This window comes from Jaculus jaculus, chromosome 19, assembly GCF_020740685.1.
Source record: "Jaculus jaculus isolate mJacJac1 chromosome 19, mJacJac1.mat.Y.cur, whole genome shotgun sequence".
In the NCBI taxonomy this organism is placed as follows: domain Eukaryota; kingdom Metazoa; phylum Chordata; class Mammalia; order Rodentia; family Dipodidae; genus Jaculus; species Jaculus jaculus.
This window is the reverse complement of record NC_059120.1, coordinates 56,949,369-56,972,400: the sequence shown is the minus strand read 5'-3', so window position 1 is coordinate 56,972,400 and position 23,032 is coordinate 56,949,369. Positions and strand designations below refer to the sequence as shown.

Genomic DNA, 23,032 nt, shown 5'->3' with positions numbered 1-23,032 from the left:
CGGGCGCGAGCCGGGGAGCGGCCGGGCCTGAGGGGGGCTCGCGCGGGTGACTGGCGCGCGGGGCGGGGCGGGGCCGGCTGGGGCCGCGGCTGGGGCGGGGCGGGAGTGACGGCGACGCGCAGGTAAAGGTTCCCGGCTCAGAGTCAGTGGGCGTGGAGACTGGCCAAGCAAGAAGCGTCCCTCAAAGGACCCCCGGCGGGAGGCAGTTCAGGACGGGAGCCGGCGTCCGGAGCCCACAGCCCGCCCAGACCCCTGGAGCAGACCTGCCTCCCCTGCAGGAGGCTCCCCTGGTGTCAGGGACGCGGCCTCCAGGCCCCCTCAGGCCTCCGGGCGCCGAGCCGCGCTGAGCTCTGGGAGGGTGTGACCCCCGGGAGTTGACGCCCAGGGAGTTCACAGGGTGGGGTCCCCGGGGCGCTCTCAGCCCTGGTCTGGTTTCGTCCTGGGCCCCCGCCACGCTGTGGAAGCGGCTGGGTGGGATACTCAGAAACCCCAGGTCCTCCGTTTTTTTTTTTGGTTGGGGATCCCCGGCGGCTGCTGCCCTTTCTTTCAGAAGTGAGAGCTGAGCGTTCCGTGCCCAGCGAGGGAGTGCCCTCTAGAGACCAGGCGGGCAGAGGCCTGTCCTGAAGGGAAGACCCAACCTGGAGTCTCGGGGGTGGGGGAGACTTGAAAGAAGCAAGTACCAGCCACGAGGGGCAGCCGGCGCCACCCACCCCGAACTGCTGGCCTGGGTCAGCACGGGCCCTCAGGTATTCCAGTTTGAGTATTTTTCTTTCTTTTAAAAAATTTTACATTTGTTTGTTTATGAGAGAGAGGGAGGGCGGGAGAGAATGGTTTTGCTGAGGCCTCCAGCCACTGCAAATGAACTCCAGATGCGTGCGCCTCGTGCATCTGGTTTACATGGGTCCTGGGGAGTCTAACCTGGGTCCTCAGGTTTTGCAGGCAAATGCCTTAACTGCTAAGCCATCTCTCTAGCCTGAGTCTTTTTTTATTTTTTAATTTTTATTTTTATTTATTTAGTTGAGAGTGACAGACATAGAGAGAAAGAGGCAGATAGAGAGAGAGAATGGGCGTGCCAGGGCTTCCAGCCACTGCAAACGAACTCCAGACGCGTGCGCCCCCTTGTGCATCTGGCTAACGTGGGACCTGGGGAACCGAGCCTCGAACCAGGGTCCTTAGGCTTCACAGGCAAGCGCTTAACCGCTAAGCCATCTCTCCAGCCCCAAGTCTTTTTCTTTTTCTTTCTTTCTTTTTTTTTTTTTAAAGAGCCCTCTCTGGAAGGGGGAACAGGACTCCCAACAACTGAGGTGCTAAGATCAGATGGCCTCTGACCCCGAGCTGGATCTCCCTTGGGAGGCTCCTACAGCTTGCTCACCTGGTCTTATCCCTACTTGGTGAAGGAGTCTCCTGTCCCTCTGTGTGAGTTTGGATTTCTCAGGGGGATTCATTCATTTTCCTTTTTTCCCTTAATTTATGGGAATGGGTCTTCCCAAGTCTACTTTATGGACCTAGAATGAGGATTATTTAAGACATCCTGTGTAGGAGTCTCCACAAGCTACCCCCAGAAGGCACTAGTGAAATTCACGTGCTGGGTAATACACAGGGCAGGATGCAGCCGCTGAGTGCAGTGCGCCCTGTGAGGACTTTGCCTGGCACTAGAGATCACGATGAGATGAGGAGGGAGTTAGGGTGCCATGCAACCTCAAAGGACTTAAACCACAGCAGGCACGGCCTCATTAACTGTCAGTTTTCCTAACAGAGCTACTGCCCACCCAGAGCTGCTGAGCAGGGTCTCGGTGTCAATTTCCTCGGACCGGCTGAAGATGCTGCCTTGGCTTGCTGTCCTTGCTACTCTGGGTCTCCCAGCAGGGGGTAAGTTCTATTTCTCTGGATTAATTGTAACCCAAAAGAGCCTGGAGTGGTGGCGCACGCCTTTCATCCCAGCACTCAGGAGGCAGAGGTAGGAGGATCGCCGTGAGTTTGAGGCCACTCTGAGACTGCATAGTGAATTCTAAGTCAGCCTGGGATAGATCAAGACTGTACCTTGAAAAATAAAAACAAAAATAATAACCAATAATGGTGGTGTGAAAATGCCATGATAGGAAATTTTCAAAATGCTTGCTCTTCTTGGCCATGAGGAGACTTTGAATCTATATATCTGGGTTCAGCTCTGTGCCCTACCCAAGTCCACTGATGGCCATCATTCATGTAGGAGCGCTGGCATTGCAGAAGCCTGCCCCATCCATCAGGAGCTGACCTGATCTGTGCACGTGATTCTGATTGTTTCTCCACATGCTCTTCTTCTTTGCCTCAGCTAGGCAAGATCCAGAAGAGAACTTTGTGGTGTTTGAAGTGCCTGAATGCGTTTCCAGGTTGTTTTGCCAAGTGTGTGTATGTGTGAATGCAGCTTTTTTCCCTGATTTATTTATTTATTTTTATTTATTTGAGACAGAGAGAGGGAGAAAGAGAGAATGGGCATGCCAGGGCCTGTAGCCACTGAAAACGAACTCCAGATGCATGTGCCACCTTGTGCATCTGGCTTATGTGGGACCTGGAGAATCGAACCTGGGTCCTTAGGCTTCGCAGGCATCTCTGCAGCTCATGAATGCAGCTTTTTGAGAATAGGCCAATGAGCATGACTGCCTCTCTGCCTGTAACAAACAATCAATTGCCAGCTTGAGTGCTTCTCTGGATATGGTATTGGAGAAAGACATGCTGTCTACCATGAATAGAGGTGTCTCATTGCTCAGCCCAGATGGGTTTCTTTATTTCTTTCTTTATTTTATTAACAACTTCCATGATTGTAAACAATACCCCCCCTTTCCTCTTTGAAACTCCATCATATCCCCTCCCCATCACAATCAGTCTCTCTTTTATTTTGATGTCATGATCTTTTCCTCCTATTATGATGGTCTTGTGTAGGTAGTGTCAGGCACTGTGAGATCATGGATATCCAGGCCATTTTGTGGCTGAGGGGAGCATGTTGTAAGGAGTCCTACCCTTCCTTTGGCTCTTACATTCTTTCCGCCACCTCTTCCTCAATAGACCCTGAGCCTTGGAAGGTGTGATAGAGATATTGCAGTGCTAAGCACTCCTGTCACCTCTTCCCAGCACCATGATGCCTTCTGAGTCATCCCAATGTTACTGCCATCTGAAAAGAGAAGGTTCTCTAACCAAAAGTGAGAGTAACATTAATATATAGGTATGAACGTTGAGAGAAGTGCTTACTGGGCAGTTTGATGAGCATAGTATATACATTTAGCCAGATAGCAGCAGGTGTTAAACCCTAGGGCTCATGACTACCCCTGTTGTAGGTTTTCAGTATCAGGGATGTAGTCCCTCCCATGGAGCAAGCCTCCAGTCCAATTAGAGGGCAGGTGGTTTCCACCATAACAGACGTGCCACTATTGCACCTGTTGGCTCATTTGGCCTGGCTGGCCAGATATAAGGCTTGCAGTGTCCACTGTTGAGTATCTTCACTGGTGATTTCTCTCTCTCTCTCATTGAATTGCATGCAGAATGGCTTCTTCCAGCTTTCTATCAGCTGGTCTACATGGAGGTGGTTTTCTACTTAGTTCCAGCAGGACTTCTCAGTGGCCTTGCAGCCCAAGTATGTGGAGTCTTCAGCAATAGGGTCTTAGCACCAGATGGGTTTTTTAGAGGCAGCTTGGGAACACAGGGAGGTAGAGGGTCTTTGGCGAGGGCACTGTTGCTTGTGGCTAGAACCTGTGACACCATGATGCCTCAAACTGGAATTCAGGATGGATGCACAAAGGAATATTCTTTTTCAGGTGTTTCTTCCTGGGACAAAACACAAATTAAACAATTATCACAGGGTCTGCAACACCTTTATGGAAACATCTCCCGGCTCATTGAAAGAGGCAAACTGGGTCCTGCTGGTGAGGAAGCTTGGGGACCCACTGGTGTTGTATATGCTCACAGAAGTCATCTTCAGGGTCTGCACTTGTCACCTGTGACTGGGGCAGGGCAGATGGAGTTGAACTGTGCAGAGGAGCATGGACACATCTGTGCTTATTTCCCAAGGCCCTTAGTGTCTGGTGGGAGGAGGGTGATTGCAGGCAGGGAGGGACAAGTATCTGCTGGATGGATCCCCAAGACCACAGCCTAGGGAGTCAGGGACCCAGCCCCCAGGCTCGGAAAGAGACGTGACATGGCCAGGGAGCCTGGGAGCCACCGAGGAAATCATCTTCCAGTCAGGCTACGGTGGCAGAGGTGGGGACAGGTAGGTGAGGTGGAGTAGGGGGTGTGGCAGAGCAGGAAAGGAGCTGGGCAGTGGGGTCTGCTGGTGTGAGGCGCTCGTGGGGCCGGGGAGCACCCAGGCCCCCTCCCTGGCTAGGAGAGACTTTGCCAAGGGCTTGAGGGTCTGTGAGATGCAATATGGAGGTGAGGAGGGGGGTATGACTACCTGCTGAGATGTCTCCTGGGGCTCTTCTAACTGTAATGGGCATGCACACACCAGCACATGCTGACCCGCTGGCCAATGTGGCAGCCACATGGTGCGACCCGCTGACTGACACCCTGTGGTTTCCCCACAGATTTCTTCACCACAGTCTCTCGTAAGGATTGGGGCGCAGAAGGTGCTGGCTGCAGCTCTCAGCTGCCCAAGCCACTGGAAGTCCTTGTCATACACCATGTCCCTGGACTGGAATGCCACAACCGGATGGTTTGCAGTCAGAGGCTGCGGGACCTGCAGGCCTACCACATCCATGAGAACAGTGGGTGCGACGTGGCCTACAAGTAAGAGCCTGGGCTTGGGTCTTGAGGCACGTGGCCACTGCTGCTCTCTTAGGCTCCTTCTGTTGTCCCTTTCCATCTGTTTTTCTCATTCTCTGGGCCATGATTGTATAAGTTTTCTTCCTTTTTTAAAAAATTTGTTTGAGGCAAGCCCAACAGACGGGCCTTTCAAAAAAATATTTTATTTATTTATTTATGAGAGAGAAACAGACAGATAGAGAGAAAGAGAGAATGGGCACGCCAGGGCCACCAGCCACTGCATATGGACTCCAGACACATGTGCCCCCCCTTGTGCATCTGGCTTACGTGGGTCCTGGGGAATCAAACCCACGTCCTTAGGCTTTGCAGGCAAATGCTGTAACTGCTAAGCCATTTCCCCAGTCCCTCCTTTTTTTTTTAATGTGAGAGGGAGAGCGGAGGGAGAGAGAGAGAGAGAGAGAGAGAGAGAGAGGTAGGTAGGTAGGTAGGGGATTGATTACCAGAGCCCTCAGCTGCTATAATTGAACTCCAGACACATGCGCCCCTTGTACGACCTTGCACACTTGTGTCACCTTGTGCATCTGGCTTATACGGGACCTGGAGAGTTGAACACAGGTCCTTAACTTCACAGGCAAGTGCCTAAACTACTAAGCCCTCTCTCCAGCCCTGATTGTGTAGGTTTTATCATGAGTAAAGTATTCAAAATCCTTGTGAAATCCCAAATCTCTTGCAGTTTTCTGCAAGATTCTTGCCACTTCAGGTTCACATGTAATTCTTCCTTTGATTTCTTCCAGACATCTTTTTCTCCTTCTCCTTCTTCTTCTTTTTTCGAGGTAGGGTTTCACTCTAGCACAGGCTGACCTGGAATTCACTATGTAGTCTTAGGGTGGCCTTGAACTCACAGTGATCCTCCTACCCCTGTCTCCCAAGTGCTAGTATTAAAGGTGTGCGCCACCATGCCCAGCTCTTCCAGACGTTTTAGCTTGCCCAGCAGATGGAAGGTAACAAATTGCTTTACTGTACCAAGTGCCTTCTGTTCAGAACTCCCCGACAGTTGTCCCAAAGGCCAGTCTAGGAGACCCTCACCTTACTATGGCTGCCTGTGCACAGTTCCGAAGCATGGTGATAGTCTTGCCTCAACTGCCCTTGTCATCTCTGTTTTCCCACTTGGGATCTTTCTCCAAGTCCTCTGTGCTACAAGGGAGTTAAAGCTTCTTGGAAAACAGAAGTTGGTCATGATTCTCGGCTTTTGCTCCTTCTGAAGGACAGTCTGGGAAGACTTGTGGAGGGTGACAAGCAGTTTTCAGCTCTGGGTGGCCATTGTGAAGCCTGCCCATGGGTGCATACTTTGTGGAATTCTTCTCTCCCGTGTTTCTCTCCTTGCTTCATCTATGCACCTCCTGGGATCATTTCCTAACACACCGTTGGCGTCCACATCCACATCCACATCTCAAGTGTTGGCTATATGCAAGGTGGTTACCCAGATGAGAGTGAGGGAGTGTGAGAGTAGGTTCTTTTGAATGTTAAGGGTTAGGACAAATGAATTAGTTTTTCCATTGCTTCAGAAACACCCCTGAAAAATCTTTTAACAAATATTTTTTATTAGGGTGGAGAGATGGCTCAGCAGTTAAGGTGCTTTCCTGCAAAGACTAACGACTTTGAGTTCAATTCCCCAGGATCCACATAAAGCCAAATACACAAAATGGTGCACACGTCTGGAATTTGTTTGCAGCGGCTGGAAGCCCTGGCATGCCCATTCTCCCTCTGCTTGCAAATTAAAAAAAAAAATCACTTTAAAATATTTTTATTTATGAAGGAGAGACAGAGAGTGAGAGAAAGTGAGGGGGAGGGAGAGAGAAAGAATATGGGTGTTCCAGGGACTTTTGAGTGAACCTGGCTTGAGTTTTCTCCCTTGGGGCTTGGCAGATGATTCCTCTCTTGGCAGTGTGCCGCAGTGCCAGTCACCAGCCTGTATTTCCTTATCACGCAGCATGCTGGTTGGAGAAGATGGCAGGGTATATGAAGGTGTTGGCTGGAACGTCCAAGGCTCACACACCCAAGGCTACAACAACATCTCCCTGGGTATTGCTTTCTTTGGCACCAAGGAAGGTAATGGTCATCCTTCTGTGAAGAGTCTCTCTCCCTCTCGCAGTTCTCTTCTCCCGCGATTCTGTGCCATGTGCTGAGGTGGCCCGCCTCCACCGCTCTGGTTTTCTGTCCTCTGTCTGTAGCATTTTTTCTTCCTCTCTCTCTGCAGGCTGGTGAACTCCTACCTCTACCTCCTACCTCTTCCTCCTGAGTGCTGTGATTAAAGGCGTGCACCACCAAGTCCAACATTTTTTGTTTTGTTTTGTTTTTCAAGGTCAGGTGTCACTCTATCCAAGCTGACCTGGAATTTACTCTGTAGTTTCAGGGTGGCCTGGAACTATGGTGATCCTCGTACCTCTGCCTCCTGAATGCTGGGTTTAAAGGCGTGTGCCACCAGGCCCGGCTATTTTGGCATTTTCAAGGTAGGGTCTCACTCTAGTCCAAGTTGAACTTGACCTCACTCTGTAGCCCCAGGCTGGCCTTGAACTCATCATGGCAATCCTCCTTCGTCAGCCTCTCCGGTGCTGGAGTTAAAGGCGTTGTCACCGTGTTGTACTTTTGAACTTCAAGTTTCACTTTGTGGGTTACTAGCAGCCGCCTTCTCAGGGCTCTGAGCTGAGAGTGAAGCGGACCCGACAGAGAGGAGGGAGCCTGGCTGGCATCTGGAAGGGCTGCACGGGTTGGCCAAGGAGAGGCTGTGGCATGATGGCTGCCTGAGCTCACTTGTGGATGGAGGGAGTGGCTGAGGGAAGTCTTGGGCGGTTGTTGGGAAGGGCTTCGTCCGTAGCCCCCCGACAGCCCTGTCTTGACACGTCTGCAACCCGAGGGATGAGTTTCTCTCTCTCTCCCCTCATCTCCCCCAGCAAGTCTGCAGGGGTTGGCAGGGACGCTCCTTTCTGCCACAGCTCCCTTGACGCCAGGCCATACTGAGATTCCCCTCCACCGCTCTCTTGCAGGCCACAGTCCTGGCCCTGCTGCCTTGTCCTCCATGAAGGGCTTGGTTTCTTACGCCGTGCAGAAAGGCCACTTGTCATCCAGGTACACCCAGCCGCTTCTTGTGAAAAGTGAGAACTGCTTGGTTCCTCCACAGAAGGCCAAACCGAAGAAAGGTGAGTCCCTCTCCCCTCTGGGCCTCTGGGCCTCTCCATGAACTCTCACGTGCCACTGGGGTGACCTCTTCAGCAGGCTGTCATTGGATTCCTCCGGATAGGCAAGGGGTCACCCAGCTCCAGGCCACCTCTTTATCCCTTTGCTTCCCAGAGGACCGTGGCATTATTCCTGGGGTCATATATGTGCACAAGTTTCCTTAGTTGTACCAAATGCACCTGCTGAGCAAAAACTGGATCCCCAGAACAGTCCATGAACACAAAGCAACAACACCTGACCTCTTAAAAGTTCAGTGTAGGGGCTGGAGAGATGGCTTAGCAGTTAAGTACTTGCCTATGAAGCCTAAGGACCCCGGTTTGAGGCTCGATTCCCCAGGACTTACGTTAGCCAGGTGCACAAGGGGGTGCACGCATCTGGAGTTCGTTTGCAGTGGCTGGAGGCCCTGGTGCACCCATTCTCTGTCTCTCTCTCTCTTTGTCACTCTCCAGTAAATCAATAACTAATTTTAAAAAAAGTTCAGTGTAGAGGGCAGAGAAACATAATGCACCATCCATCAAGCAAACTGCTTCATATGTTAGGAAACACACAGAAAGGGACATATACGCTGTCATATGTTCATATGTTTGCATATAAACACATATTCCTGAATACAAAGAGCAGAAAATGCTGGGTGTGATGGTGTTCACTTAGAATCCTAGTCCTGTGTGCGGGAGGGGGGCTGGCAGGGCGGGGTGGGGAGAGGATCATTGAGGTTCATTGATTATTTCATCAAGCCTGACTTATGAACTCCAAGCCGAGAGACTCTGCCTCAAAGAAAAGTAGATGGGAGCCGGGTGTGGTGGCGCACACCTTTAATCCCAGCATTGGGAGGCAGGGGTAGGAGGATCGCTGTGAGTTCAAGGCCACCCTGAGACTACACAGTGAAATCCAGGTCAGCCTGGACTAGAGTAAGACTTTCCCTCAAAAACAAAACAAAACAAAACAAAACAAAACAAAACAAAACAAAACAAAACAAAACAAAAAACAAACACAAACACAAAAAAAAAAACAAAACAACAAAGTGGATGGGCTAGGGAGACGGTTCAGGAGTTAAGTGCATTTCCTGCACAAGCATAAGGGCCTGAGGGGCCTGGGATGTTCAGAGTTCAAATCTCCAGATCCCGTCTAAACAGCTGGGTGGGGCCGCGTGCACTTGTAACCCTTGTCTCACAGGCGAGCACAGACCTGGGAGTTCTTGAGTCCCACAAGCTCCGACTCCTGATCCAAACAAGGACGGTGGGAAGTGACGGGACAGGACAGCCAGTGTTCCACTCCAGCCACCGTGGGTGAGCCTGCCCCAATGCAGGAGAGCATACAGGATGATACACCATACCACCCCCCCCACACTACATTACACACACACACACACACACTCACACACACACACACACACAGAGAGAAAACGACAACAATTGATGTCATTCCTGAGAAACAACAAGTTGATTTCTGGCTCCACAAGCATGCGTGCGTGCACACACACACACGTATGTGCACACCTGCACACGTGTACACCCATCCACATCCAAAGTAATGCACTTGTACACACATGAAGAAGAGGAACAAGCCAGCCAGGAGTGGTGGCGCACGCCTTCAGTGCCAGCACTCGGGAGGCTGACGTAGGAGCCAGCCTGGGCTTCATAGTGGGTTCCAGGCCAGCAAGACCCTGCCTCAAAAACAACATCAGGACTGGAGGGATGGCTTAGCAGTTAAGGAGTTTGTCTGTGAAGCCAGAGGACCCAAGTTCGATTCCCCAGACCCCACGTAAGCCAGATGCACAAGGTGGCACATATGTCTGGAGTTCGTTTGCAGCAGCTGGAGGCCCCGACATGCTCATTTTTTTCTCTCTCTCTATCTGCCTCTTTCTCTCTCTCAAATAAATAAATCAAAAAGGCAGAACAATACTAGTAGGTTTAAATGCTGAGGAAAGCTTAAAGGAATCACACGGACTTATGAAGGAAGAGTTTGACTATATTCACCAATAAGATAAGTGCTGTTTGGGCTTAATAAGCAGCAGAGTTGGAAACAATCAGAATGGTTGTTTTTCTTCTTGGGCTTAATGAACTTTGAGAGAACACTGTTCCTACCAACAGGAGCCCTGCTTCAGTTTGATCTTTGCTTGCAGATTGCTGCCATCTGTCGATGATAATGATTGATTTAGCTGGCAGACTCTTAGGGATGCCAGTGCCTTTCAAGGACACACTTCAAGAGTAAGGGTCTGGGGTGGGAGACGGGCTGGAGAGATGACTTAGCCATTAAGGTGTTTGCCTGCAAAGCCAAAGGATCCCGGTTCAACTCTCACCTGAGCCACATGCATAAGGGAGCTTGTATATCTGGAGTTTGCATGCAGTGGCTGGAGGCATTCCCATTCTCTCTCTCTCAAATAAATAAATAAAATATATTAAGAAAAAAAAAAAAGAGTAAGGATCTGGGACACAGTCCACACACTCTAGGGTGCCACAGCCAGTGTCGGGATCGGAGGGGGAGGGTTTTGGGGCTGTCTCGACATCCGGAGGATGACTACAGCCTTCAGTAGTGAAGTGGTGGGCATGGGTTGGTAAAATGAGTCCTCGCCATTCTCTTCTTTGTTTTTCTGTTTTTTTTTTCCCCCAGTACAGTTTGTCCCCACATCATCTCACGGTCTGCTTGGGGGGCCAGAGAGGCCCACTGCCCGCAGCTGACCCTCCCTGCTAAGTACGTCCTCATCCTCCACACCGCGGGGAGAACATGCAACAAGCCCAGTGAGTGCAGCACGCTGGTCCGAGATCTGCAGTCCTTCTTCACGGACAGGCTCGGCGCCTGCGACATTGGGTATAAGTAAGCGGACCTGGGACGGGGGGGGGGGGGTGTGCTTCTTTTCCCTTGGGGGCAGAAGTTGGATCTCAGAAACAGAACCGATACTGATGGAGTATTCACTTTGTAAAGGCCTTTTAGGGCTGGAGAGATGGCTTAGCGATTCAGGTGTTTGCCTGCGAAGCCAAAGGATCCAGATCTGATTCTCCATGACCCACGTAAGCCAGATCACAAGGTGGCACATGCGTCTGGAGTTTGTTTGCAGCGGCTGGAGGCCCTTGTGTGCCCATTCTCTCTCTCTGCTTGCAAATAATATATATATAGACCTTTTAGGCACTTGATTTCTCATCCAATCCCAGGAGGTCTTATTTAGGAAATAGCTAAGGGGCAGCCACACACCTAAACATGGGACTCTTCGAAGGGAGCATCTGGATGTGATGCATGCATGGCAAGCAGCTTAACTGGTCTTAGAGACCATGAATCTGAAGAGAAGATACCTAAGGGACAGCCCTTTTCATGTGTGTGAGAAGTGAGGTTTCATTCTGAGCTCAGCCCTCTTGAGGTGAGGAAATGGATTCAAGAAACCGTGACAGAGGGATCACAACACAAGGTTGCTGGGTCACGCAGGGACAAGCCGTCCCTTTGACCTCTCAGGCCTGCCCCTCCATTTGGCTGCAACTGAAGTTTGTTCTGTCTGCTGTTTCTGTGTTGGCTCTCAGCCTCTGGAGACTAGAGCTTCCACAGGAGAACCCTTCCTTCTGAAGGAGGGACTGGGTGATACCACTGGATTTCTCTAGTGGCAGGGTCTCTGATTCTTTAATCAATAACAAGCTGACATGATTGGAGAGAAAATTCCCTTCCTTTTCCTTTTTTTTTTCTCAATTTTTATTAACATTTTCCATGAATATAAAAAATATCCCACGGTAGTACCCTCTCCCCACCCGCTTTCCCCTTTGAAATTCCATTCTCCATCATATTACCTCCCCATCTCAATCATTGTACTTACATATATACAATACCAACCTATTCAGTATCCTCCTCCCTTCCTTTCTCTTCCCTTTAGATCTCCTTTTTAACTTACTGGCCTCTGCTACTAAGTATTTTCCTTCTCATGCAGAAGCCCAATCATCTGTAGCTAGGATCCACATATGAGGGAGAACATGTGGCGCTTGGCTTTCTGGGCCTGGGTTACCTCACTTAGTATAATCCTTTCCAGATCCATCCATTTTTCTGCAAATTTCGCAACTTCATTTTTCTTTACTGCTGAGTAGAACTCCATTGAATAAATGTGCCACATCTTCATTATCCACTCATCAGTTGAGGGACATCTAGGCTGGTTCCATTTCCCAGCTATTATAAATTAAGCAGCAATAAACATGGTTGAGCACGTACTTCTAAGGAAATGAGATGATTCCTTTGGATATATGCCTAGGAGTGCTATAGCTGGGTCATATGGTAGATCAATGTTTAGCTGTTTTAGGAACCTCCACACTGATTTCCACAATGGCTGAACCAGATTACATTCCCACCAGCAGTGTAGAAGGGTTCCTCTTTTTCCACATTCTCACCAACATTTATGATCATTTGTTTTCATGATGGTGGCCAATCTGACAGGAGTGAGATGGAATCTCAATATAGTTTTAATCTGCATTTCCCTGATGACTAGTGATGTAGAACATTTTTTTAGATGCTTATATGCCATTTGTATTTCTTCCTTTGAGAATGCTCTATTTATCTCCAAAGCCCATTTTTTGATTGGCTTGTTTGATTTCTTATTATTTAACTTTTTGAGTTGTTTGTATATCCTAGATATTAATCCTCTATCAGATATATAGCTGGCGAAGATTTTTTCCCATTCTGTAGGTTGCCTCTTTGCTTTTTTTCACTGTGTCCTTTGCAGTGCAAAATCTTTGTAATTTCATGAGGTCCCAGTGATTAATCTGTGGTTTTATTGCCTGAGCAATTGGGGTTGTATTCAGAAAGTCTTTGCCAAGACCAATATGTTAAAGGGTTTCCCCTACTTTTTCCTCTAGCAGTTTCAGAGTTTCAGGTCTGATGTTAAGGTCTTTAATCCATTTGGACTTAATTCTTGTGCATGGTGGGAGAGAAGAATCTATTTTCATCCTTCTGCATATATATATCCAGTTTTCCCAACACCATTTGCTGATGAGGCTGTCTTTTCTCCAATGAGTATTTTTGGCATTTTTATCGAATATGAGGTGGCTATGGCCACCTGGGCTTACATCTGGGTCCTCTATTCTGTTCCACTGATCTACATGTCTGCTTTTGTTACTATGGCTCTGTAGTATAGGTTAAAATCAGGTATGGTGATACCACCAGCCTTGTTTTTGTTGCTCAGTATTTTAGATATTCGAGGTTTTTTGTGATTCCAAATGTCCCTTTCTTTCTTTAAAAAAAAACTTTTTAAAAATATTTTTTATTTATTTGAGAGAGAGGGAGAGAGAGAAAAATAGGGAGACAGAGAGAGAGAAAGAAAGGAGAGAGGGAGAGAATGGGCATGCCAGGGACCCTAGTCACTGCAAACAAATTCCAGATACATGTATCACCTTGTGCATCTGGTTTACATGGGTGCTGGAGAATTGAACCTTTAAAGCCATCTCTCCAGTCCTCCCTCTCCGCCTCTTTCTTTCTTTCTTTCTTTCTTTCTTTCTTTCTTTCTTTCTTTCTTTCTTTTTTTTCCTTTCCTCCCTTCTTTTCTTATTAAGTAGCCTCAAAATTCTGTGACTGGCTGTTTTTGGCTGAGTGCTGATGTTAAAGGCTGGTGTCTTTAGACCAGTCCACAAAACAAGCACAGGGCCTTTGATATGTTTTCCCATGAGAAACACACACATGAAATTCCAAGCCTCAGAACCGGCCAGCCCTCATGGCACATCCACACACATGAGCACGTGCAGGGTCTGGGGATGACACGAGTGGAGCTCGATTTTGATCCTGGCTGGACCCAAGGTGGGCTCCGACGTGCAGAATGCAGCTTGTGGGGCGTATGCAGTGCCCCTGCCTATTAGGGATTTGCCCTGCTTTGTATATGCTTCTGCCCTATCTTCTTTATTTTATTTTATTTTTTTGGTTTTTCAAGGTAGGGTCTCACTCTAGTCCAGGCTGACCTGGAATTAACTATGTAGTCTCAGGGTGGCCTCAAACTCACTGCGATCCTCCTACCTCTGCCTCCCGAGTGCTGGGATTAAAGGCATGCCTGGCTCTATCTTCATTTATTTTTAATGACAGAGAAAGAGAGAGAGAGAGAGATTGAGAGAGAGAGAGATTGAGAGAGAGAGAGTTGGTGTGTCCGGGCCTCCAGCCACTGCATTCGAACTCCAGACGCGTGCGCCACCTTGTGCACATGTGTGACCTTGCGTGCTTGTGTCACCTTGTACATCTGGCTTGTGCGGGACCTGGAAGGTTGAACACTGGCCCTTAGGCTTCTCAGGCAAGTGCCTTAACCGCTAAGCCCTCTCTCCAGCCCTCTGCCCCATTTCAGTCACAACCCAGGACGGGGACATGTTCCTTCCAGTGGTGTCACCTGTCAGGACCACTAAGTGCCATGCAGGCTGCCCTGTGTTGTCCTCCTTACATACCACAGAGACGTGGAGATCGATGAATGTGAAATCCCAAACTGAGGGTTTCCAGCGGAGGCAGAGGGAGCCCCGTTCCCACTCGGGTTCCAGAGGGAGGCCACTGCGTCACGGGATTCCTACTTTGTATTGTGGCCACTCTGCCATAGTCCTCTGATGGCCGTTTCCTCGTGGGGAGAGGGCCGAGCGTCCACCTAAGGATGAAGCCTCCCCTCTCACACATGACAGCCCTCACCTGTGCTCCGAGGATGCCCCAGGGTGGGGCTAATGCTCCAGAGAGGGAGACAAAGAGTTTTCAAAGGAAGTGCCAACAAGCTGGGCTGTCACGGGGGCCCGGTGTCGCACAAGTAAGACCACCGACTCACGGCATGTGAGGCAAAGTTTTACTGGGTAAAAAACAAAGGAAAAAAAAAAAAAGAAGAAATCTGGTGCCTCAGGTCTTCATCCCAGAGTTTGGAATTTCAGGATGCAGCCTTGACCTGCTGGGAGTGTCAGCTTTTATTGGAGAAAACCCATAAGATGTTCATTGTAAAAAACAGGATGGAAATTAAAATACAAAGTTAGGTGGAACTGAGGCAAGAAACGTTCTATGCTATGTAATCATAAAGGTATTTAGAAACAAAGAGGTACAGGAAGGTCATGGTACCTTGCACAGAGGGGGTCATCCAGTTGCTTAGATAACAGAAAGCACCTGTGGAAACGATTCTTGGAACTTCTCCTTTATCTGTCAGGAAGATCAACCCTGGCTGTGGCCTCCATTATGTGTGCCTAAAGATAAGGGCTGCACAGGAGGGTGTTTAACCAGGTCTGCTACGTCCCTTTACATTCCATTTTTCAGTACTAAGTGTTGTGATGGAGGACACATGCAGGCTAAGCAGGAGTTATAGCTGGCAATGCGTTTAGCTGGGACCCTTAGAGCGACTGGAGCAAACTGGAGGAGGAACGTCAGGCACAGAGAAAGGCCCAGATTCCAGCCTGTGAAGGATGCCTTCACGGGGCTGAGCATTGGCTAGGATCACAGAGATGCCGGCTTGGGTGTGGTGAGAACTGGGGCTGCAGAGGCAAAAGGATCACGTCCAGAGCAATCCTGTAACTGCAGCTGGGGAGTTCAGGCCGTTGCAAGGTTTTTGTCGTGGTAAAGACTTGTACTGTCCAAAGGTCCCCCTGTTGCTTGGGGGACAGATTGGGAAAGGGTAAGTATGGAGGCAGCCAGGTTTGGGGACTGTGCAGGTGAGAGGAGGCAGTGACATGGTGGAGGGTCGTATACAGTCGTCATTTAGGGGAGTGGAGGAACCAGGAGTCAGGAAAAATGAGTGGCTGGTGATTAAGGTGCAGGGGTGGGTCAAGGGGAGTTGCTGGGTAGCATAGGAGACAAGCCTTGGTTTGTGAGTGGGTTAAGTTACTGGGCTGAGGCCTGGGTTTCTGGTGGGGGCCTGGCAGTGGGCATGTGGGCGGTGATACCTTCTATCACAGGGAGACCCCGGGGAAGAGGGTAGGTGAGGGGAGATGGGTCAACTTCTGTGTGGACTTTCATGGGTGGCGATGAAGCCAAGGAAACGCCTCTCTTTCATGCTGACCGCCCGTCTGTCTCTCCTTCGTGTCCCCTAGCTTCCTGGTGGGCCAGGATGGCGGTGCTTATGAAGGGGTGGGTTGGAAGGTCCAAGGCTCCCACACCGCTGGCTACAACGACATCGCCTTGGGCATTTCCTTCATGGGCACCTTCACAGGTCAGTGGGCACTTTATCATTGTGTGGTATAGGAGGGAAAGTATCTGATAGGTACAACAAAGACCCAGGCATCCTTTTTAAAAATATTATTATTTATTTGAGAGAGAGAAAAAGGGGGAGAGAGAGAGAGAGAGAGAGAGAGAGAGAGAGAGAGAATGGGCATGCCAGGGCCTCCAGCCACTGCAAGTGAACTCCAGATGCATGTGCCACCTTGTGCATCTGGTTTACATGGGTCCTGGAGAATTGAACCGGGATCCTTTGGCTTTACAGGCAAATGCCTTAACTGCTAAGCCATCTCTGCAGCCCTCAGGCATCCTTTAATATACACAGGATGGTGCCTCATGTTTACTATTTACCTAGGCTAAATGTGACCGGACAGAATGTCCAGTCTAAGTTCTTCACACACAGCCCTATCTTTCTCATTATCCAATTGATAAACATATGGAGCAAGAGAAAATGCTATTGTGAGTGACCTCAGTTCCTCTCTGTCCCCAGGAACTTCCTTTCTTGGTTGTCATGGCAATATTGTGTGGCCTCTGCCTTTGGCAGTGACCTGAGGCTGCACTGAGACCTGGATTGTTTTGGCTTCCAGCTCTTGACCAGATTTTACTTCTACTTAGGGATTTAAAAAAAATTATTTATTTATTTGCAAGTAGAGAGAGAGAGAGAGAGAGATAGAGAGAAGAGAAGAGGAGAGGAGAGGAGAGGAGAGGAGAGGAGAGGAGAAGAGAGGAGAGGAGAGGAGAAGAGAGAGAGAGGAGAGAATGGGTGCCAGGGCTCCAGCCACTGTAAATGAACTCTAGATCCATGTACCACTTTGAGCATCTGGCTTTACATGGGTACTGGGCAATCGAACCCTGGTTGTTAGGCTTTGTCAGAAAGTGCCTTAACCACAGAGACATCTCTCCAGCCCTTACTGAAGGATTTTTTGCTGTTGTTGTTGAATCTCTGGAAAGGGGAGGTCATATCATGGGGCTGGCTCAGGCTGATATTAAAATGGGTGAGTTGGGGTGATCCAGGATGAGGCTAAGCACTGGGTCTGCGTGTGAATCACATTTGGGGCTAAAGGAGGCCTCCAAACCTCAGTGCTGTTGACAGTTTCGGTCAGATAATCCTTTTTCCTGGGCCTGCACGTGCCCTGTGGAAAAGTTCACCATATCCCTGCCTTCTCTCGACGTGGCGATAGCAGTAACCTTCTCTCTCCCTGCTTTAGGAACTCACAATACCCGTAGACACTGCCAAATGTTTCTTAGGGGACTAAACTGTCCCCAGTAAGGAACCAGTAGGACAAACTTCTGAAATGGAAAAAGGCTCCCTAGATCCTCAGAAATATATATACATACATACATACATACATACATACATACATATATATATATATATATATATATATATACTTTTTTTTTTTTTTTGGTTTTTCAAGGTAGAATCTCACTCTAGCTCAGGCTGACCTGGAATTCACTATGTAGTCTCAGGGTGGCCTCAACCTCACGGCGATCCTCCTACCTCTGCCTCCCAAGTGCTGGGATTAAAGGTGTGCGCCACCACGCCCGGCAGAATTATATTTATTATTCCAGCCTCAGCTACAGGTTCAGGTGACCTTTGGTGTTGCGGAGCCTGAAATCCTGACCTGATCTGCCTGAGGGAGGCGGCTGCCGATGATGAAATAGGCCACAGTGGTAGTGGAGGGAACGTGGGGTTTCAGAGCACGTCTCGTCCTGGGAGCCCTGGAAACCTGTGACTGGTGGGCCTGCTGTATTTCATAGGTACCCCACCCAACTCAGCCGCTCTCGAAGCAGCCCAGGATCTGATCCAGTGTGCTGTGGCCAAGGGGCACCTGACCCCCAACTACCTGCTGGTGGGCCACAGTGACGTGGCCAACACCCTGTCTCCTGGGCAGGCATTGTACAACATCATCAAGACGTGGCCTCACTTCAGGAGCTGAGGGAGTCCCCAGCTCCTTCTGAGTCCGGGCGCTTCCTCCTGCTGGCTCTCTGTCCTCACCTCCCGTCCTGACTCAGCGTCTCTCTTCTCACCCTCCAGCATCACCTTGTCCCCTTTCCCGGCTTGGGAAGATGTGTCCCCTCCTGCTGGCATCCTCCACTGTCCCCCAAGCGAGGCGCTCACAGCCTTCTGAGTGAGCAAAGCTTCCTCTCTCCTCACCTTCCTCTCTTTCTCTGGTTGCCCACCTGCTCAGCCAGGTGAAATAGTGGGTTGGTCCGTATCACTTCTCTTTCCCTTGGTGTCTTCCCCCAGTCACCTTCACCTGGGCTCTGCCTGGAAGCCCCTAGCCCTTCCCTATGGCCCAGCCACGGCGCCACCCCTCCACCGCCCCCACATCCATGAACAGATTCGGATGCCACCATCCAAGTCTGAGTTTCTCCAGGGGAGCAGTTAATTTTTCCGGTATCCAGTGTGTGCTCCTGAGCAGTTCTGAGATCCAGCAGGTGCTTGTTGCTGTAGGTGTTTGTGAAGAGATGGATGAAAAAGCACGAGAGAGGCTCCTGGCCACTTTGCTCATCACCCATCTCTGGGGAACCCTGTTAGACAGCGCTCCATCCCACCAGCATTCTCCCGGTTTGAAGCCCGTAGCTGGCTGTGGCGATGGGTATGTAATAAAAGTCATGTGTCTAGATGCCCTTGTCTTTCCGAAGTGCCCAGAGGGCTGGGACCTGCATGCCTCTAGGATCAGGGCAGAGCTGTGTCCATATATGATGCCCAGTATCTGTGGCCTGACTGTACCCGACTGGGCCATGCTGGGTTGAATGACAACAGTGGGCTTTGGTGCTCTGCGACCCTCCCTGCCCCAGTTCTCTTGTCACTGGTTGGAAGCACACGAAGTGTCTGTTTTCCGCATGTGTTGTTTGGTAACACTGAGACTAGGGGATGAGGACAACAGGAGGGATGCTCTAAAGAGAATATAATGTGAAGTTTGTCTCCTGAATTTTTGATCCCATCTTAATATTTTGTCTTGTTTCAGTGTTTTTTTTTCTGTAGCCATTATTAAAGCAGAAATAAGTATAAGAATTCTTTCCCCCCCCTTAAGGTGCTGGTTATTGAACCCAAGCCTCACACACACAACGCAAGGGCTCCATCTCTGAGCCCCCTTCCTTACCACTTCCTCAAATACTAGGAGACCACCTGAATCCACTTCTTTGGATTTGAAACCCTGTAAGCAAGCAATGGGGGGAACCTCTTCTGCCTTTGTCTATAAAAAGAACACAATCGGTTCTCTCTCTCTTTCTGTCTCTCTCTCTCTCTAAAAATAAAATAAAATAAAATAAGTTTAAAAAAAGCTGGAGAGATGACTTAGTGGTTAAAGCGCTTGCTTGCGAAGCCTAGGGACCCATGTTCTACTCTCCACATCCCACGTTAGCCAGGTGCACAAAGGTGAGGCAAGTGCAAGGTTGAACATGCCCACTAGGTGGTGCAAGTGCCTGAAGTTTGATTAAAGTGGCTGAGGCCCTGGTGCACCAATTCTCTCTCTCTCCCTCTTTTTCTCTAAAAACAAAACAAAAAAAATAAAAAAAATACAGTTGGATAAACAGTAGAGAAAGGTCCACTATCAGATGTATTATGATAGTCACATGACTAAGTAATGGTATCATTGTTAAATCACCTCCTTGAAAACCTTAATGAGTTATAGGATCTACATACCAGTGACTGCCAACACAGCACATCTCCCAGTGGACTGAAGGTCGGCAGACCCATACCTGTCTTTCCCATTACGTATTTCTAGCCCCAACGATGTTAGTAGCTTCCCACCAGATGTATATTATGAATTTCAAGCATGCAGAGAATGTACCCCTTGATTTCCGAGGTTGCCTTATTAGCAGATCTGCAGTGTTGTTGCCTTGACTGGATCTGTCTCCATGTAGACGCCCAGGTTCCTGGGGCGAGCTGGTGCTCCGCTGAGGAGCGGCAGCAGGTGGGAGGATGGGAGAGCCAGAAGTGGTTTCCCTGGGATTGAAGTCCGTTTGAGAGGAGACAGAGCAGGAGCCCGTGAGATGCCGACCGTGTACACAGCGCCAATGAAATGTCATGATTCTGCAAGAGACATTGTCATTCTCACTGGGCAGCTGAAGAAATGTGACCAGAGAAATGGATAAGCGTGTCTTACATCATACATGTTTCAATGTCTGTTCTAAGATGAGATTGTCATTTGTATATATCTGCCTTAAAATATTTAGTAATTATACCATGGCAAGCTGTTTCCAGATTTCAAGCTCTGTAAGTGGGACTAGAAGCAAACACAGTCATTCAAGGTTCCCTTTATCCAGGTGAAACACGGGAAATCCAATATTTTACTTTTATTACTTATTTATTTATGAGGGAAAGAGAGAAAGGGAGAGGGAGAGGTAGGCAGACAATGGCCACACCAGGGCTTCCAGCCACTGCAAACAAACTCCAGATGCACACGCTACCTTATGTATCTGGTTTACGTGGGTACTGGGGAATTGAACCTGGGTCCTTCGGCTTTACAGGCAAGTGCCTAAACTGCTAAGACATACGTCCAGCCCCAAGATTCACTTAATAAAAATTATTTATTTATTTACTTTTTAGAGACAGGGAGAGAGAGAGAGAGTGAGTGAGAATGGGTGCGCCAGGGCCTCTAGCCACTCCAAACAAATTCCATATGCATGCACCACCATGTGTATCTGGCTTACATGGGACCTGGAGAATCGAGCCTGGATCCTTAGGCTTCGCAGATATATGCCTTAACCACTAAGCCATCTCTCCAGCCCATGATTTCACTTTAAATAGTGTATGCTAACTGCATATGATGATGCTTGTGAAAATACTTTCTAGGTGACATATCCTTCAACTCAAATGACAATTGTAATAATTATAAACCTTAAGAGTACTTTTTTTTTTTTTTTTTTTGGTTTTTCAAGGTAGGGTCTCACTCCAGCCCAGGCTGACCTGGAATTAACTATGTAGTCTCAGGGTGGCCTCGAACTCACGGCAATCCTCCTACCTCTGCCTCCTGAGTGCTGGGACTAAAGGCGTGTGCCACCATGCCCAGCAAGAGTACATTTTTTTTTAACAACTATTTTTTTTAGTTTTTTAATTTTAATTTTATTTATTTGTAAAGAGAGAGCAGAGAAAGAGAGAGAGAGCAGGGGTGGGGGGGGAGAGAGAATGGGTACATCAGGGCCTTTAGCCACTGCAAATGAACTCCAGATGCATGCACCACTTTGTGCATCTGGCTTTATGTGGGTCCAGGGGAATCAAACCTGGTCATTAGGCATTGCTGCCAAGAGCCTTAACCACTGAGAAATCTCTCCAGCCCAAGAGTATATTGTTTTAACAGCTATATTCTCCTGATAACCTGGGTCCTTATTCATTGATTCAGTAGATGAGGAAAACTATGTCGTCTAAAAATGAGTTCCATAAATCTGGGGACACAAAAGGTAGTGTCCTTCACGGGGAACCTGTTTGTCGTGGGGTCATCTCTGCTGGCTCGTGACTAGAGGCAACTGTCCTGACTCTGGTTTTGGTGCTGTGTTGTCATGGTGTGTGCGTTGTGGATGCCATCGAAATCTTCTCAGGTGGGTTACTTGAACCTGAAACAAAGCAAAACAGAAGTTTATTTGCATGTGAATCACATCATTGCTCTGTCCTGGTCTGAGGACAATGAGTGAGCCTGAGATTGCCTGTGTCCATCTCCACATCCTAAACATGTCCCAGAGAACTCTCCTCTGTCCAGACAGTGCTCAGTGGCTGGCAGTCTCAGAACTCCCTCTCTCCTCCCAACTGGCCAAAACGGAAGTCTCCCTTCAAAAGGCCAGCTCTTTCTGCCCTCTCCCTGGGGGATCTGGACCCCTGTCTCCTCCCTGCATATCGGCCTCCCTCCTCCCACTGGCTAGTCTGCCATACCCCAGGAGCACATGCGTAAAAGCCCTGATATCATTTCCTTTGTCTCTCTTTCCTCTGACACAGGCACATAGATTTTCGTGTCTTTCTGTCTCTGCATTTCTCTGTCTTGGTATCTATTTTCTTTTATTTTTGTTTTTTTGAGGTAGGGTCTCACTCTAGCTCAGGCTGACCTGGAGTTCATTAAGTAGTCTCAGGGTGGCCTCGAATTTACAGTGATCCTTTTACCTCTGCCTCTCAAGTGAGTGCTGGGATTAGAGGTGTGTGCTACCACGCCCTGCCTCAGTATCTATTTCTTTACCTTTTTGTCCCTGCCATGGACTTCTGTTCTATTCATGTACACACCTCCCTTTAATCTCTGCACACACTCTCTTTCCATTCTTCTCCTCCTCCCCCCTCTTTTTGCTACTCCTTTGGCTTTACCCAGCCTCTCTCCTCACTGGTGTCGTTAGTGTGTGCTCCACCAGCTGAGGGCTGCATTGTACACATGTGCCCATGGGCTACCTTCCTCCCTTTCTCTCTTCATTCCCTTTCTCTGTCTCCCACTCATTTTTCACCTGGCTTGTGCCCCCTACTTCCCCATCCCATTCAGCTGCCTCTGCTGTGCCCCAAGGATTACCCTTCCCTTTCTGAAGCACCCTGGCCCCAGCTGCAGTAGCTGATTCTCTGGCTTCTCACCTCCTCTTTGTCCCTTCTCAAAAGACCCCTTCCAAGCCATTAATGAATTTGGTTTCTCAAACTGTGGACTCAGAGCCTCCATGTTCCATAACCTCTGTTGTTTTTACATTTACAATCGCCTTTAAAACTTGGTTTATCCTGGGATGTCATGGACCATTGTTATATGCAGAGGTGATTTTCCCAGGCTCTCTTATATCTCTGAAGGATCAGACTCCTGGCTAAAAGTGTTCCCTAGACTATGGGGACCAGAGCTGGGCTCTAGGTCTGGCTTTGTTTGACTTCCTCTGTGGTCTTGAGTACAGTCTTTTCCTCATGGGAATTTGGGGGTTATTGCTTTTTCTCCCTGACCACTCTGCTTTCTGATCCACTGAGACATGAGTGAGCAGCCACCCTCCCCAGCTG

General features: G+C 49.0%; 1 protein-coding gene across 4 annotated transcripts; it reads left to right on the top strand.

Moving 5' to 3' along the window:
- The first annotated feature begins 101 nt into the window (after window positions 1-101).
- Window positions 102-19,102, top strand: Pglyrp4 (peptidoglycan recognition protein 4). 4 transcript variants are annotated; one of them, XM_045138342.1, is made up of 10 exons: window positions 102-122; window positions 551-746; window positions 1,757-1,869; window positions 3,789-3,896; window positions 4,554-4,755; window positions 6,722-6,840; window positions 7,776-7,928; window positions 10,581-10,779; window positions 15,957-16,075; window positions 17,842-19,102. In XM_045138342.1, exons 3-10 carry the CDS (start codon window positions 1,821-1,823, stop codon window positions 18,018-18,020), a joined length of 1,128 nt encoding a protein of 375 aa, XP_044994277.1. In that variant the 5' UTR covers window positions 102-122; window positions 551-746; window positions 1,757-1,820; the 3' UTR covers window positions 18,021-19,102. The 4 variants fall into 4 exon arrangements, with proteins under 4 accessions (XP_044994277.1, XP_044994276.1, XP_044994279.1 ...); XM_045138341.1 differs by lacking the exon at window positions 102-122 and having other exon boundaries at window positions 183-746; XM_045138343.1 differs by lacking the exons at window positions 102-122; window positions 551-746 and adding an exon at window positions 1,270-1,416.
- Window positions 19,103-23,032: the final 3,930 nt, after the last annotated feature.